Raw genomic sequence first — 19,093 nt, forward strand, 5'->3', positions numbered from 1 at the left:
TTTTTTTCTAGTTGCTTGTTGAAATCAATTTAAAGTCATGATAAACAATTATTAATTGAAGTGTAGACGCCAAGATGTGTTTCATCATAGTAAAAGGCAATGCCAGCTTCTGAGTGTACAGTAATAACTGCGATTTCTATTCGGTTTCAATAGACAACCTAAGCAACAGTGCCATCTGCAGGTCACTGTATTATATTGCTGAAAATCATGGAAATTAGAAAAGCAAGGTTCACTTTTTTGAGAAAATTTCCTATGCAGTCAAGGGGCTCCAGTAGGTGAAAGAAAAAAAATGTGCAGCTTTGAAAAATGTTAAACAATGCAAGTGCATGCAGGAGAATATCCAAATGCCTCTTGGGGGACCAGGAAGGAATTTTTACCCCTGCTGTACCAATTCGGATCATGCTTTGCTGGGGTTTTTTGCCTTCCTTGAAAAAAACATTTTTTTTTTTTTTTTTCCCTTTTTTATTGGTTGAACTAGATGGACTTTGTGTCTTTTTTCAACGATGTAACTATGTAAACAGCAAGTTCCATACGTGTAGGCCATCAGGTCCCCCCTCCCTGAAGGCCTGGCCAAAAAACTATAACCATAGTAATCATTCCCCCATCCTGTCTTGTTGCTAGGAGGCTCCAGCCTTGGCCGATCACCCCCCGACATCCCAACAGTGAGCTCTCTCCATCATTTAAAACCCCACACTCTTTCCTCAAGCTGCACCAAGGAGGAACTACGGAGAGTGCTGACTCCTGTCTTACCGGGGGCAAGCGCTCAATGGATGGAGTTCCCTAGCAACAAGGCAGGACAAGGGGATGTTTTTTTACGACAAGTTTGCATGGCTTTTTTTTACCTACTTAGTGCCGGTTCACAATAGGTCGCTCCGACTTAGGGGGCGACCTGTGAAGTACAGCGCGACTTTGGCACGACTTGCACGGACTTCATAAAATTAATGTCAATGCAAGTCGCCTCCAGGTCGCCCCGAAGTAGTACAGGACCCTTCTTCTAAGTCGGAGCGACTTGTGTCGCTCCTATTAGAACCGGTCCTTTACTACTCAATGACCGCGACGGTGCACGACTTGCCAGGCTGACCAAGTTGCCTGACAAGTCGTATTAGTGTGAACCGGCACTCAGACTACTTACCTACATATGAAATAAAAAAGGCAGCGCTGTAAATTTGATCCTATGTATGTGACATTAGAACACAAAGAACACAAGTTCATTTAAAAGTGATATTGTGGAACAGTCCAATCCACCAAAAACACCATGGTAAGTGAAGAAATCCATCAACTTGGTACTGGAACAGTGAGAACCTCCACCACACGTAAAGTGACCAATTGGCCTCTTACCAGATACAGGTGACCAATGCTCTCACAATGGTCGCCAAATGCTTTTGCTCAAGCAGGACGGTCAGCTCCATAAAGTGTCAGTAGAAGCTCCCAGGATCCATAAATCGCCTCCCAAGGACAGGATCAACCATGTAACGTCTCTCACAGATATAAAATGCAAAGACAGGGAAAGACCATGGTGTAGTATGTTCCAGCATAAAGATTTATTTAAAATTAAGTGCACTCACCACATGTAAGAGCATAAAGGACCTTCAATAAAAAATCCAACAACCGCTGAGAAGCAGTACGTTCAATCCGGCTTGAGACGTCGACGCTGGTGACTCCTCCTACATGTTTCGCAACTGCGTCATCAGGGGGGGCTTACCTACATACACAGAGCAAATTTCTTTCCTGAAAACACAGCGAAATCTCTCCCGCTAAGCCACTGTGTTCTCCTGGCAGGGGGTGGGGGAAGCTGTCCCCACCAGGAGAACATGGTGATTATTGCTAGCGGCTATACCAGCCACTAGCGATAATCGTATGTAAAATCTGGCAGGCTGGTTGTACCAAACTTGCTACAATCAGGCTGCCTATACATGGTTCGAATCTCGGCTGGTTCAGCAGGATTTGAAGCGTCTATGGCCGGCCTTAGACTGCATAGGCCATTTTCTCTCAAAGTATTTCACATTAGGTAGCCAATGTTTTGCTCCCTTTTGACCTAAGTTATTGTATTTTAGCTTGCAATTTAAGGAAGAATTCCAATTAAGTGTAAAGGAAAAGTCTGTGACTTTACTGCTACAGACAGCTGCAGACCTCAAACTAATGATTAGCTTGGTTTCCAATCATGTGACCATCACAGACAATTATGGTGGTCGTTGGAAGAGAGTTTTTCTGCAGGTTTGTATACAATCATGACTTGCCTGAAGATTTGGCTGCACCGTTCCCCTACACACGAGCATCTGGTGCACTTAGATTCCTTAAATCATTTTACTTAGGTTTATCAGCTAATTTAACTGTCCAATTTTTCTGTTTTTGATCAATTCGTTTTTTTTTCTTTGCTGTTTAGATTCTCAAAGATGAGTTATGTTTATTTGATTGTTTGGTTATTTTTTAGGTTATTTACAATTTATATTTTCTTGTACCATAGGTATTTCAGGAGGTAATTTGAGATAGTTTAGGTTTTCTGCAATTTTTTTGAATAAAAATGGAATGCAAATTTTTGTGAAAGGGGCGTATAATCTGATCTGATCTGATCTAATAGCGAGGAAGTTTTCAAGCTCAAACATGCTCTTTAGCAAGGAATATACATTTCACATTAATAATTATGCATCCAAAATGAATGTGTGCTGTAAATTGCCTCAAGCATGGTTCCTGTTTTTTCTTGCTGGAGGCTGCCATTTTGTTGAAGCCCAGAGCCCCTGAACAGCAGTTAAAGCAGAACTAAACCTTCCTATCCTTTTCAGCCAAGGAAGCTGCCTCTGCAAAGCTGATCTGCAACTGCTAAGGTGCTCCACATGTGATCAGTTATGACACCAGCCATTTGATGGTTTGACAGTTTGGTTGAGCACACATGCAAATGTGACAGTTAGCATTGCTGGCATGCTGGGGATGTAACTGTTTTTTGAAACCGTTAGGATAAGTTCACTTTAAAAAAAAAAAAAAAAGAGAGAGAGCCTTTAACCACTTGCCGACCGCCGCCCGGCTATATACGGCGGCGGTCAGCCCCTCCCAGGCAAAGTGACATATCGGTACGTCACTAGCCTGGGAGAGAATAGGGGGCGAGTGCGCGCCGCCGGAGGCGCGCTCCCAACCCCGCTCGTACCCGAAGAAGCTGGCGCGTGTCACTCGCGATCGTCGGGTAGAGAGGGAGAAAGGCAGGCGGCTAATGTAAACAAAGCCGCCTGTCATTCTCCCCTGTGTAAAAGCGAGGATCACTCGGTCCTGCTATGTAGGACCGTTGATCTGTGCTGTTACACACACAGCCACATCCAATGACAGTAAGAATCACGCCCCTAGGGACACACTTAACCCCTCCCTCTCCAATAAAGTTAACCCCTTCCCTCCCAGTGTCATTTTTACAGTAACAGTGCATATGTATAGCACTGATTACTGTAGTAATGTCACTGGTACCCCCAAAAGTGTCAAAAATGTCAGTCAAGGATCCAATCTGTCCGCCACAATGTCGCAGTACCGCAAAAAAAATCGCAGATCGCCGCCATTACTCGTTAAAAAACAACGAAAATTACAAAAATCTTTCCCTTAGTTAGTAAACGCAATAACTTTTGCGCAAACCAATCAAAATACGCTTATTGTGATTTTTTTTTTTACCAAACATAGGTAGCAGAAAACAAATTGGCCAAAAATGTAAAAAAATTTAGATTTTCTCATTTTTGGGGGGGGGGGGGGATTTCATATAAAAAAATGTGAAAAATATTGTTATTTTTGCAAAATTGACGCTCTTTTTTTGTTTATAGCGCATGATCAAAAAATTGCACAGGTGATCAAATACCTCCAAAAGAAAGCTCTGTTTGTGGGAAAAAAAGGACGTCAAATTCATTTGGGTACAGCGTCGCATGACCGCGCAGTTGTCCGTTAAAGTCACGCAGTGCCGAATCGCAAAATAGCCCCTGGTCAGGAAGGGGGTAAAATCTTCCGGGGCTTAAGTGGTTAAAGCTGAGTTCTGCCCCCCCCCCCCCCCTCCAAAAATTAAAAGAGTCAGCAGCTACACATACTGTAGCTGCTGACTTTTAATATTAGGACACTTACCTGTCCTGGAGTCCATCGATATCGGCACCGCAGCCGATGTTTCCATCGGCTGTCGGGTGTTGCCGCTGCCATTGCCGGTCAGGGAACCCGGTAGTGAAGCCTTGCGGCTTCACAGGCAGGGCCCTACTGCGCATGCACGAAGCGCATTCGGATTGGCTCTGCGGCGGAGGGTAGGAAGAGGGGTCCTCACTTCACCACAGCGTCGTTCCCGGAAGTGGGGAAAGGTACCTGTCAAAAACAGGTACCTGTTCCCCCCTCCCCCCTGAAAGATGCCAAATGTGGCACCAGAGGGGGGGAGGAAGCAAATGAGCGGAAGTTCCAAATTTAGGTGAAACTCCACTTTAAATATAAACACTCCCTTTGTTTCCTAAAGCGGAACTTTACCCATAATAATTTGCTTCTTGCTGGAGACTGCCATTTTTCTGAAGCACAGAGCCCCCAAACAACAGTAAATCATAAAGTGGAGCTAAACCCATTGATACTGTATAATGGTTTCAAAAAACAGTTACATTCCTGGAATGCTGGGATTGCTAACTGTCACATTTGCTTGTGTCCTCAACCAAACTGTCAAACCATTAAATGGCTGGGGTCATAACTGATCACATGTGCAGAACCATGGCAGTTTCAGTTTAAACAGAAGAAGCTTCCTTGGCTACAAAGGGCATGAGGGTTTCATTCTGACGTTAAGGCCCCTTTCAAACATACGGTCCGTTCAGTTCATCAGTTCAGTCACGTCAAAATGTATCAGTTTTTCATCCGTTTTTTCATTCGTTTTTTCATCTGTTTTTCATTCGTTTTTTCATCCGTTTTTTTTTACATCCACTACCAATGCAAAAACTGAAGAAAAACGGACCGTTTGTCCGTTTACATCCGTTTTTCGTCCGATCCATTCTTTTGACAGATGAAAAATAGGGCGCTCATCCATTCCAAAAAACGGGCATTGACGGAAGCGGATGAAAATGGATGTTAACGGATGATCATCCGTTTTTACATAGAGATGCATTGATGTCCGTTTTTCATCCGTCAACGGATGGATGAAAACGGACCAATAGACCGTATTTGTGAAAGGGGCCTTAGGCTGTCAGCAGATCAGTCTCTACTAACTCAGAAGTAGCTACAAATTCCTAAAATGGGAGAGCAACTGAACAAGGGGATTGGCCAGTGCATTCCAAAGGGAAATAAATTTAAAAGAGCAAAACTAAACCCTGGGTGGCTAAACCCCAACATAAAAATGTATATTAGTGCTAAAGAAAAGGCATTCAAAAATACAAGACTGAGGGGTCATTGGAAGCATTTAAGCATTACAAAGAGTGTAATAAGAAATGTAAAGATGAAATCAGGGCAGCTAAAATAGAACACGAGAGACATATAGCGGAGGAGAGTAAAAAGAACCCCAAGAAATTCTTTAAGTATATAAACAGTAAGAAAGCGAGGCCAGAACACATTGGCCCCATAAAAGATGACAAAGGAAATATGGCCACTGAGGACAGAGAAAAGTCAGAAGTGTTAAATAATTTCTTCTATTCAGTCTTCACAAAAGAATCGGGGGGCTACACGGACCTTGCTTGTAAGGCCGAACTAAATAATACACCGCCATGGCTAACAGAAGATAGACTTAGAGCTAAACTAGAGAAACTTAACATGAATAAATCCCCGGGACCGGATGGCTTGCACCCGAGGGTTCTTAATGAGCTCAGCCAGGTGATTGCCAGACCATTATTCTTGATCTTTAAGGATAGTTTACAGACGGGTATGGTGCCAGCTGATTGGAAAAAAGCCAACGCGGTACCAATATTTAAAAAGGGGCCGAGATGTATCCCGGGTAACTATAGGCCGGTCAGCCTAACATCAGTAGTCTGCAAAATTTTGGAGGGGATGTTAAGGGACCACATACAAGACTTTAGTAATGAAAACGGTATTATAAGTAGTAATCAGCATGGATTCATGAAAAATCGTTCTTGCCAAACCAATCTATTAACCTTCTACGATGAAGTGAGCTGCCACCTAGATAAGGGAAAGCCTGTGGATGTGGTGTATCTGGACTTTGCAAAGGCCTTTGACATCGTTCCCCACAAACGCTTACTGTACAAACGAAGGAAGGTAGGTATGGACCATAAGGTGAGTGCCTGGATAGAGAACTGGCTCCAGGGGAGAGTCCAGAGGGTGGTGATTAATGGGGAGTACTCGGATTGGGCGGGTGTGGAAAGTGGGGTCCCCCAGGGTTCTGTCCTGGGACCAATCCTGTTTAATTTATTCATAAATGATCTAGAGGAGGGGATATCTAGTACAATCTCAGTATTTGCAGATGATACTAAACTAGGCTTGCCAATATCTTCTATGCAGGATGTGGAAACCTTGCAAGCGGACCTGAACAAAATAACGGGGTGGGCAACTACAAGGCAGATGAGGTTTAATGTTTAAAAATGTAAAGTAATGCACCTGGGGGCCAGAAACCAGAAAGCAAGCTACTCACTAGGGGAGAAACCTCTGGGTGAGTCTAGGATGGAAAAGGACTTGGGGGTACTGGTAGACAACAGGCTTGGCAATGGCATGCAATGCCAAGCCGCCGCAAGCAAAGCCAACAGAATACTGGGATGTATAAAAAAGGGGATTCACTCCAGTAATAAAGAGATTATTCTCCCACTCTACAAGACTCTGGTCCGGCCACATCTGGAGTATGCTGTCCAGTTCTGGGCACCGGTCCTCAGGAAGGATGTGCTGGAACTGGAGAAAGTCCAGAGAAGGGCAACAAAAATGATTAGGGGAATGGAGGACATCAGCTATGAGGAAAGGCTACAAGCACTGAACTTATTCTCTCTGGAGAAGAGACGATTGAGGGGGGATATGATATCAATGTACAAATACTGTACTGGCGACCCTAGCATAAGGAACAAACTATTCAGAGAAAGGAGATACAATAAGACACGTGGCCACTCACTAAAACTAGAGGAAAGGCGGTTTAACCTTAAAGTGCGTAAGGGGTTCTTCACTGTAAGAGCGGTAAGGATGTGGAATTCTCTTCCACAAGCAGTCGTATCAGCAGGGAGCATTGATAGTTTCAAAAAACTATTAGATGGGCACCTTAGAGACCACAACATACAGGGGTATACAATGTACGGTTAAAAGCAAACACACACACACATCATAGGTTGAACCGGATGGACTAATGTCTTTTTTCAACCTCACTAACTATGTAACTATGTAACTATGTGCTGCATGCTGTAGGCTGCTCAACTTATTGCAAAAAACATTCCTCCTGCTACAGCAGATCTGGTGAGTGCACACCAACAAATGTTAGCAAATCTGGAAAAGCCAACCCACTTGAAGACCAAGCCTTTTCTGGCACTTTTTGTTCTTTAAGACCAGTATTAACGGTCATTATAATGATGGTGTGAATTTGACATGAATTGAAATGCTTTTGAGACCATTCATAATTGACTGACAAGTGCATTTTACCCGCTTCAGGTTGGTTGTGCATTCTCATAGAGTTGTATAGAAATGCAGCACCAGTCTGACGTAAAACAAAAATGCATCGACAAAGGCTCTTAAAAATATTGCAAAAATGATTTATGCAGGTAAATTAGTCATAGGACAATTGTCAATTTACCAACAGCACACTAAATACTGACTGAGCATTTAGGTTTCAATGACCCCTGGTCATGTGTGGTTCAATGAATTCTGTGATGCCTGTAGAATATTAATCTAGATGTGGTAAAGTGTACCTCTTCCAATGGTGACTCTGACCCTGGTGACACCCCGGGGATTCCCTCACTTTGGAGGGATTTACTCTCACTTCATGTTTTGGCTATGGGACAGGAAGTGTAGGGAAATCTCCCCAATATTTCCCAAAATTGATGGCAAAAAAAACCCTCTGACTGGGGCTATAACCCTCCCTTACTCTATCCAAACAAAAAAAAGTTTATTTTTTAATAAAAAGAGTATTTTTTTACTGAAATTTTGCATTTCCTAAACAGTTGCATTCATATCGTGTGACATAAAAAAATTGGAACTGCCATTTTATTTTCTATGGTATCTGCTCTCAGAAAATTTATAATGTTTTGGGGGTTTTATGTAATCTTCGGGTTTATAATGTTTTTTTATACATGTGTGCAAAAAAAGCAAAACAATGAAGTTGCCTTAGGCCTCTTGCACACGATACTCCTGTTTGAGCATCTACTTTTTCATCAGTTTTTTTTTTTTCTGATGTATTTGCATGCAATTTCGCATGCATGCGGAAACATATTCTCACATTCTTGTTCTGCACATCATGTAAAATGGCCATTTGCGCACATTTGTGTGCAATCGCGCGTATTTGCGTGCATGAGGCGTAAATTACTGACGAAAAATGCAGATTTTTCTATTTTGTTTTTACTGAATAATGCACGGCGCTCATTTACGCGCCTGTGTGCATAGGTACATCATAATTAATGGGAACAACAAATTTACTGTGATAAATGGCCCGCACCCCTCATCATATAAATTACACCAAAAAGAAAAAAAGATGGGGCTTTAAATAGACCGGTGGGAAAGGGAGGATCAGAACTCTAACACAATTGTTTCATAAAACAAAACATTTTTATTGAGTAAAAAAAAATGATTAAATCACATAACAAACATATAATAAAAGACACAAAAAAAAACACATGCGTAGAAATATACTCCCATTGGGAATGCCGATACTTCTGTACCAGTAGATGGTGGTGGTCTCTATAATTGCACGGTCTAGGGGTCCCCAGCAAGCTGACGCGTTTCGCAGCAAGGCTTTCTCAGGGCCAGAGAGACCAAAAAGACTGATGTTCCCACTGCATCAGAGACCAGAACAAACACATGCGTCGTAGGGCCTCCTTCGGTTACAGTCATCTACTGGTACAGAAGAATCGGCACTCCCAATGGGAGTATATTTCTACACATGTGTTTTTTATGTGTCTTTTATCATATGTTTGTTATGTGATTTTATCATTTTTTTTGACTCAATAAACATGTTTTGTTTTATGAAACAATTGTGTTAGAGTTGTGATCCTCCCTTTCCCACCGGCCTATTTAAAGCCCCATCTTTTTTTCTTTTTGGTGTAATTTACAATAAATGGGCTGTATTTTAGCTCAGTGAAAAAATCTACAGTGTGCAAGAGGCCTTATTGTGTTTCATATCTAAAATGTTATCATAGAATATCTATATGAATTTAATGAAAGAAGATAAGGGGTCGACTCGGAATTGAATACTTACGTTTTGTGCATCGTTCAGATCCAACTGATTTACTCCAACCATGACAGCACTTGCCTCCACAGACATTAACCCTGAAACAAGCAGAGATGACATTAATGGTTTGCACATAGTATGTAGACTATACTTTCTATACTTATGTATACTATATAATAACTTCAATTCCTGTTAAACACAAGGAACCTTCTCATTTCTGTACATCTGGGTAATTTCTATAGGATTTCCTGGAAAACTAAGAATACCCTATGGGGTTGATTTACTAAAGACAAATAGGCTGTTCACTTTGCTAGGGAAGTTTCTCCAGACATTGCAAAGAATACCCAATCAACTGCAAGCTTCACCAGCAGAGCTTCACCTTATTCACTAAGCCCTGGGGAAAGTTCCCTTGGAAAGTTTAACTTCCCCTGCAAAGTAAACATTCTATTTGTCTTTAGAAAACCAAGCCCTCTGTGTTAAGACTCTTTCCATGTAGCATACAGAGTTATCCCAACATATCTCTATTACTGGTGTCACTGGTGCAAAGTGCCAACTGCGTGTAAACTTTGGTGTTGAAGCCTGAGGTTAAAATGTTCGTTTTTAACAATATTAACAAAAAAAACATAAAATTCAGCAAGGCTAAAATATTCTATTAAGTCTAAGCCTAAAAATATATTCTATATATAGTAATGTAATCAATAGAAAGATGGAGGGTGCTGTTAAACCGGGGCTTGTGCAGGTAGAAGACTCTTTCATTTTAATACCCAGAGATCCCCCTAAAAATCTGGATTCTCATTTTCCTTGAAAATCCATTTCCAGGTTTATTTGTCATTAAAACAGTTTGAATTGATATATCACTTAAAATGAAGTCAAAATAATTTCATAAAATGGTGCATCCTAAATGATAAGGGATGATGATATAGACTCAAGAATATGAACTTAAAAATACATGGCCAGAGTACATGGCACTAGTGCTGATATGTCTGTTATGCTTTTAACAGCATTACTGGAGAGCTTTAGATGCCTAATATTCTAATTTATTAATGTACACATATATTAAGCTTGTGGGCATGACATCAACATTGCTAGAAGGTCAGAAAAAGAAATCTAAGTTTATGCATGGTGCACATACCGATGTATGACAAAACATCAGCTGAAACCCCTCCTTCCGTTACAGTCATAAGAAGAAATCACACATCAAAAAATAAAGTGTTTACAAGATTAGAATTTAATTTTAAACCACTTGTAGACCGGGCATTTTTCTGACACTTGTTGTTCACAAGTTAAAATCTGTTTTTTTTTTTTTGCTAGAAAATTAATTAGAACCCCCAAACATCATATATATATAATTTTTTTTTTTTTTTTTAGCAGAGACCCAAGAGAATAAAATGAGATTGTTGCAATGTTTTTTATCACACACCGTATTTGCGCAGCAGTCTTACAAACGCAATTTGTGGGGAAAAATTCACTTTTTTGAATAAAAAAACAAGAAAACAGTAAGATTAGCCCAATGTTTATCTATAATGTGAAAGATAATTTTACGCTGAGTACATAGATACCCAACATGTCATGCTTCAAAATTGCACACACTCGTGGAATGGTGACAAACATTGGTACTTTAAAATCCCCATAGGCGACATTTTAAAAATGTCTACAGGTTACCAGTTTAGTTACAGAGGAGGTCTAGGGCTCAAATTATTGCTCTAGCTCCAACAATCGCGGGAATACCTCACATGTGTGGTCTGAACGCAAGCTTACAGGGATGGGGCGCTTTAATTTTCTATTTTCCTATTTATTTTATCTTTTATTTTTTATTTTTACAGTTTTTTTTTTTTAATTCTGATCGCTTTTATTCCTATTACAAGGAATGTGAAAATCCCTTGTAATAGAAATAAGCATGACAGGACCTCTTTAATGTGAGATCTGGGGTCAAAAAGACCCCAGATCTCACATCTACATTAAAAAAGAAGAAAAAAGTCTTTTTTTTTTCATAATTAAATAAATGGGCTCTTTAAATTTGTTGCTAGGAAGCGACGTATGATGTCGCTCTGGTCCTCCAAGGCCATAGAGTCGAGTGGGGGCCATCTTGCCCTCACTCGACTTCCTGCCGGAGAGGAGAGCGGACCGGATTATTTTCCCCACTGCTGGCGGGCCTGGTAAGTGGAGAAAATGACCAGGAAGCGGCAGGAGGGGGGGGGGGGACACCTTTCCCGCCGCCCATAAGGGTGATCCTGCGGTGAATCTGCTGCTGGGACCACCCTCATGTTAAAGTGGCCTGCCGCCCGCTATCTGCTGCCATAACCCCGGTTTTTTAACGTCATAGTACCGATGTAAATACACGGTGGGCGGTCCGTAAGTGGTTATTGTTGTTCATATCTAAACCATAGTCTTAAGGCCTCATGCACACTGTGCTTAAAAACACTTCTACAGACATTTGGCTTTTTTTTTCAGCCTGTAAAAGCACCTCTATACATCGGTGTTAATCGGCGTGTTAGAAGAGTAATGTTTACAGGCTGAAAAAAACATGCTGAATGCGCCCAAACACATGTAAATGCGCCTTTATTTATTGCATTCCAATAACCAGAAAAAAACGAATATTCTGGCCAAGAGAATCCATTAATTTTCAAATGTTTGACGTGTCTAAATGCGCCTAAATTCATGTGAAATACACGGCTTTAGGCCCATTTTTTGGTTGCTTTTTCCTGCCAGGAATTCTGGCGTTCAGAGGTGCAAAGCAAATGCGTTGTGTGCATGATGCCTAAAATATAACACTCTATCAATATATTGTAGAATAAATAATATTGTAATGGCTTTAGTCCAGGGGTTCCCAGGCTCTTCAGCTCATCACCTACAAATAATGGTAATAATAATAATAATTGATAGCAATAATATTCTTGTGAGTACTGTCAACACGTCCTCTTGGTATCACCAGCTGCCATTACAATTGTTGAGTTTTAATAAATAAACAGAAATAAGTTCACCACCCCTATCGCTATGAGTGTACTCATTGGCTCTCTAATAGAATTTGTGGAGGGTGTACGCACAGGCTCTTCAACAGAATTTGAGGTAGGGAGTATGCTTTGTAGAGGAAATGAACACATGTATTTCCTACCTGCAAAAGAGACAGTCAGGGCTGTGGATAGGGGGGTACCATCAGTCCTATACAGGGCCTAGGCCAGCAGGGGGGCCCAGGCAGCTGGGTGAATGTGGGCAGGGAGGGTGAGGAGGTAATTCATGGAACCAATCCCCTGTTTGTCTCTCTCTGCAGCAGCTGAAAGCTGGCATCTCCTTCACTCCCTTACCGGCAGCTGCAAGCACACAATAGGAACCTTCAGAATAAAGAGTGGGTGAAGGGTCTGGTAAATATGTCACATTTCCCAGCCCCTCTCTTTCTTGAATGTATACAATAATTGATCGGTACTGATCACTCACTGTGTTCATTTGTAACTGAAGCCTAGTTAACTTTGTTTATTGATGGGGGGGGGGGTTCAGGTTGGCTGTATGGGGTCCTGTGGTTGTTAACAGCAGCCCTAGGGACAGTGCAGAGCCACAGACATGCAATGCAAAGCATGCTGGTAAACAAGTCCAGTAATAACATGAAACTGATTAATACAACTCAGGGCTGCTCTCGTTGGCAGCTGACCATCCGACCTTGGGTAACGATGTCTCGATACTGGACACCACATCTACAAAACTAGGGACCAGGGTGGAGGTCTACAGATACCGCAAAAGATTGATTGCCCCAATTGACCTTCCATCATTTATCAACCACATGTTGACTCCCAGACATTTTCTGACCCTCTTTTAGCCTAAGCATTTTATCAACCCCTTCGATAGTCCCATTAAACCCTGGAGGTCAATACTGACTACTTTGGGGAACCTTACCTTGGTCCCATGTGAATCAAGTGATGCTTAAGGCAGAGTTCCAATCATTTTTGCGTTTATTAAAAGTCAGCAGCTACAAAAAGTGTTGGGCAATCTTCTGGGACCTGTGACGCGTTCCAGAAAATTGCAGGGAAGGAGAGGGAGAGGGGGACTTCCACTCGGATTGCCTAGGCGGTCTGAGCAGAAGTGGGAGTGGGTACCTGTCAAAACTAGGTACCCATTCCCAACCAAAAAAAAATGACATGCCAAATGTGGCATAGGAGGGGGGGGGAGGAGTGCTTCCCCTTTTGGGTGGAGCTCCGCTTTAAGGTAACATATTAGTATATGGGTGACAACTAATTAAAACCAAGCTTTTCTAAATAGACAAATTCTGTAGCACTGGTGAAACATTCTAGATTCTTTTTATGAAGGCTTGAACCTAATGAGATTGTTCATTTCTCATTGACCAAGTCACACTAAACTATCATTTCAAAGAGATAAGATTTTAGAGATCTGAGGTCTTAATTGCCAGAAATCTATTTGACAAACCAAAGACCCACTTCAAAAGATCAAAACTATTAACTTTTTACTGTGTGCCTATTTGGGGGATTTTTTTCTCCTTCCTGTCTATTTGATGAAAAAAGTGAAGGAAAATCTTCTTATGGGGACAGTAATAAAAACAAATGTTCCAGTAGAAAAGGGAAAATGCAGTGCAGTTAGTATTTTATGTCCTTTGCAGCTAAAGAGATTTACCTTAATTTCTTGTCCAGGTGTCAGAACAGGAAGATAAATGTCTTGGGGACACAGACAGCATTTAAAATCTGCCTAAGTATATTTTCTGCAGGGATACATACAACCCCAATTACGAAAAAGTTGAGACTAATAATATAAGAATAAATTAGGTAATTTTGAAATTTATGTCAGCAACATGTCTCAAAAAAGTTGGAACAGGGCAATGATAAAGCTGGCAAAGTAAGCTGTACTAACAAGGAAGAACTGGAAGAACATTTGCAACTAGTTACCGTATATACTCGAGTATAAGCCGACCCGAATTAAAGCCGAGGCACTTAATTTTACTACAAAAAAACTGGGAAAACCTATTGACTCGAGTATAAGCCTAGGGTGGGAAATGCAGCAGCTACTGTTAAATTTCAAAAATAAAAATAGATACCAATAAAGTTACATTAATTGAGGCATCAGTAGGTTAAATGTCACTGCTGGTGGCTACTGCTGGTGTGTAATGCTGGTGGTTACTGCTGGTGGTTACTACTGGCAGGTAGTGCTGGTGGTTATTGCTGGTGGTTACTGCTGGTTGTTACTGCTGGTGGGTAATGCTGGCAGTTACTGCTGGTGATTACTGCTGGCGGCTACTGCTGGTGGTTACTGCTGGCGGGTAATGCTGGTGGGTACTGCTGGTGGGTAGTGTTGGTGGGTAATGCTGGCAGTTACTGCTGGCGGGTACTTCTGGTAGTTACTGCTGGTGGTTAATGCTGGTGGTTACTGCTGGCGTATAATGCTGGTGGGTGGCAAGGTTCAGAAATGCGTTGTACGGGGTGCAAGGTTCAGGAATTAGTTAAACTGCAAAGACACCAATAAGTTAAATACTGCACACTTATCTTAAAATCTTGATTAGCAGCATACAGGAGCCGAGGGAAGAATGGCGGCATCAGATGGAACATAAATGAGTGCAGCCTACAGCATGCAACAGTGTAACATTTATACAGCATCCAGGGATTAGTGGGCAATCCGGGGGCAGCCACAAGGAGAGTGATTGGAGCTGTCAAGTTGAAACACTGATGTATGGTGTGGAAGGAGCCGGTATGCGGGGCTCCACCCCTTTGTTTCGTGCATAGACAAACAGTAGCTGGCCAGGGAGGAAGGTGGCATGGGGCAGGAGCAATTGTAACTGCTGTATGTGCATCCACAGTGGTGCATAATTCAGGTTTAATATATACCACTGTGGGTGCACAGACAGTAGTTATAATTGGTCCCGCTACCTGCAACCTTCCTCATCGGCCAGCTGCTGTTTGTCTATGCATGGAACAAAGGGGCAGAACTCTGCATACCGGCCCCGCCCACACCCGACATCAGTGTTTCAACTGACATGTTACACTGCTGAAGTACGTGGTCAGCCCCCCTCCCGACACGACCACTACCCTCACTCGAGTATAAGTCGTGGGGGGGCTTTTTCAGCATAAAAATTGTGCTCAAAAAGTCGGCTTATATATGAGTATATACAGTAGGTTAATTAGCAACAGGTCAGTAACATGATTTGGTATAAAAGAGCATCTTAGAGAGTCAGAGTGTCTCATAAGTAAAGATGGGCAGATGTTCACCATTCTGTACTCACTTTTGTTGCCAGCGGTTTAGACATTAATGGCTGTGTGTTGAGTTCTTTTGAAGGACAGCAAATTTACTGTTATACAAGCTGTACACTCACTAATTTACATTGTAGCAAATTGTCATTTCTTTAGTGTCACATGAAAAGATAGAATAAAATATTTACAAAAATGTGATGGGTGTACTCACTTTTGTGAGATACTGTGTATATTAAGCAGGATATTCAGCAATCACATAATACCACTGGTATAGGCAAACAGCATAAGGGTTTTTACACCTAAGTGTGGATGTGTTATATTTTTATAAACATTTGATATGTTTTCTATTTTTCTGTTATAAATAAAATATGGGTTTATAAGATTTGCAAATGTGTTGTGTGAAAGGTTGTGTGTATTTCAGGACTGGATGAACAGCTATACAAATACTTTGGCAGATCATATTTAGTTTGCATATTTAGCTCCTTGTGGAGTTATTCCAGCTTACACCTAACTAGCCTTAAAACTGCCCCTCCCCCTCCCAACGCCTATGCTAACTAACCCATGTAAAAAAGATGTATATACTTACCTATTCAGGCTTCAGGGGAGAGGAGGGAGCCACTGAAGCCAATAGGTGATGTCACCGCTTCTAACTTTACTAGTCATTCATGCAGCGCTCCCTCCTCTCCTCTGCAGCCACTGTTGTCTGACAAAGGGGAGATCATGTGACCAGAGCAGAGCAGCCTGAAAATAGGTAAGCATATGTTTTGGATGGATCAGAAGATTTAGGGTCCTTTCACACGGGCTTTCTGCCCGGCGGACTCCGTTTTGCCTTAGCGGGATCGATCTGCTGATCCCCGCTGAGAAGGCGGATGACAGGTCTGTCTCCACTCTCTGTGCTGAGACGGACCTGTCAGATCCCCGCTCTCCTCTATGGGAGATCGGATGAAAACAGACTGTCTGTCCGATCCCATCCCATCTTCGAAATGGATGGAAAAGAGTTTCCATCTGTCTGGATTTCACAGACAGGATCGGATCGGAGAGCAGCGTATGTCAGCGGACATGTTACCACTGACATCCACCGCTCCATAGAGGTGCATGGATTGTCCGATCAGGTCCGCCTGAAAAACTGACAGGTGGACCTGTTCGGAAAGCCCAATGCGAAAAGGGCCCTTAAAGTGGACCTTTATCCATTACAACTTGATAAAAAATAATGTTCTTTGGCAAGGAGCATACATTCCACATTAATAATTATGCTAACAAATTAATGTGCGGTGTAAATTGCCTCCAGCAATGTTTCTTTTGCTGGGTTTTGCTGAAGGCCAGAGCCCCTGAGCAGCTGTAAATCTGTCAGCAGATCCGCCCTTAGTGGCTCAACAGCATGTTTTTATTACCACCAATCACAAGGGTAAATGAGCCTTTATGCATAACTCCACAAACAGGTAAATACACAAATGCTTCTTTAGCGCCTGCGTAAATGCACCCTTACTGTAGTAGAAAAAAACAATAGTGTTGATGATATTTTCAATATGTTTATATGGGCAGCACTTCTCTACATAAGAAACCCCCCTGTTTCTCAAGTGCTATGGGGGTTTATTTAATATCAGCAAATTGGCTCTTTATTTTGAAGGGGAAGTTGCACTTTGCAAAGGGATTTTCACTGGAGCTTAGAGAATGTGGCGAAATTGCCGGGAAAATGAAACAAAATAACATTTTTGCTTGCACATGATTGGATGATGGAAGTGAGCCGAGCTTCCTCTCATTCACTAAGCTCTGGGGATAATTCCCTTGCAAAATGCAACTTCCCTAGCAAAGTGAACAGCTTATTTGCTTTTAGTAAATAAACTTCTAGTCTTCTGCACCTGTACCATATTCAGAATGAGCAAATCTGCTTCCCTCTTATGATCAAAGTCAAGTAATATTTGGGCACATAAAAGGAAAACAACAGATGTCTTTGACACAGACACTGACACATTCCTTTGTAATAAGTACTGGCAGGGTTTCCCTTGTTTTATTAAGTAATACAGCATTGGCCCTTATCTATAATAAGAAGATAAAGATCAGACTTCAAGAAATAGCCTGCATGAGAACAGCAAATACTGCAGCATCTTGAACTCATGACCTAGAATAAGGGAAAATAGCACTAGTCCATTGATGCTACAGTATATATTGTATAATAAAATATAACATTAATTCAATTAAATACATATAAGGCCCCTTTCACACTAGTGCGACTTGTCCCGCGATTTTGTACCGCAAAATCGCATGACAAGTCCTTTTCCATTATTTTCAATGAGTCCCATTCATATAAATGCGTTTTGAAGTCGCACCGATTTCAAAGTAGTTCCTGCACTACTTTGGCACGATTTTAATGCGTTTTGAGGTATATAGCCATAGCCATTGCTTTCAAAATCGTGTCAAAATCGCGGCAAAATCGCTGTAAAATCGCGTTGCATAAGTGTGAGGCCCCGTTCACATCGCCGCGATCCGAACTGGGGGGGCGACCTCCGAGGTCGCGGTGCGAGCAGCGCGCCACGTCCTCGGAGCGGCCGCCACGGACTTCATAACATTGAAGTCTATGGCGGTCGCCTCCGGGTCGCCCCAAAGAAGCTCCGGACCCTTTTTCTAAGTCAGAGCGACTTGTGTCGCTCCTATTAGAACGGGTCCGCAGCTTCCCTATGGAAGGTGACCTACGGCGACCTGTGAGGCGACCAGGTCACCTCACAGGTCGCCTTAGTGTGAACGGGGACTGAAAGGGGCCTAACTTTACTTCTTATAAATATAAACATAAACAAAATATAGAAATATAAACAAAAAGCATAATGCCCCGTACACACGATCCGAAAATCGGGCGACGTTCCATCCGTTTTTTTTCGTATTCTAGCAGCTCTCAATAATATTCGCTAAACGGGAGAGGTTACTCACGATACGAATTTTCTCGGACGATAATTCTTAGCTTCCGGTATGCGTAACCACGCTGTAGCGTGTGAGGGGAAAATGATGTCTACTGCTCATGCGCTGTCTACTGCTCACCATTTTTTTCGGACGAACAACATACTGATAATACGATTATCGTACGATGTGTTATAATACGATCAAAATTTTTATGCTTGCACGACCGGATAATATCGGGCGAACTGTCGTGATCGCCTCTCGTAAGCTGTGTACTAACGATCAGATTATCGTCCGATCTTTTCACAAGCGGTTTTTTTCGCCCGATTTTCGGATCGTGTGTACGGGGCATTAGGCTCCATTCACACCTGAGTGTATCGTTTTCAGGCATTTTTTTGGGCTCTTTTTCAGGCGTTTTTTGCAGGTGTTTGGAGGAAGGCATTGACATCTAACAAAACGCTTGTAATCTGCCAAGAAAAAAAAAAAGAAGCTCATGTACTTTTTTTAGCTTCAGGTGTTTTGCTTCAGGTGACAAAACACTCATATGTGACCAGGCGCCATTGAAATGAATAGGATTTTGCTTGTTGGGCATTTTTAGACTTCAGAGATAAGCGTTTTATGAGCTAAAATATGCTCAGGTGTGAACAGGGCCTAAATGATTCAGAATTACTTCACCTATCCAAAAGCACAAATTGATATTTAACTACATACTATGCCACAACAAATATTCATTCATCTCTAG

At 41.9% G+C, this 19,093-nt stretch overlaps 1 protein-coding gene across 2 annotated transcripts in view; it reads right to left on the minus strand.

Annotated features, from left to right (window-relative positions):
* The window catches only part of LTBP1 (latent transforming growth factor beta binding protein 1), a 513,632-nt gene that overhangs the window by 448,583 nt on the left and 45,956 nt on the right, over positions 1–19,093 (minus strand). For both annotated transcript variants that reach the window (XM_082249446.1, XM_082249447.1), the window contains exon 2: positions 9,308–9,378. In XM_082249446.1, coding sequence (XP_082105572.1) covers positions 9,308–9,378 — 71 coding nt within the window. The remainder of the gene's footprint in view (positions 1–9,307; positions 9,379–19,093) is intronic.

This window comes from Pelophylax lessonae (assembly GCF_965119305.1).
Source record: "Pelophylax lessonae genome assembly, chromosome: 3".
NCBI lineage: Eukaryota > Metazoa > Chordata > Amphibia > Anura > Ranidae > Pelophylax > Pelophylax lessonae.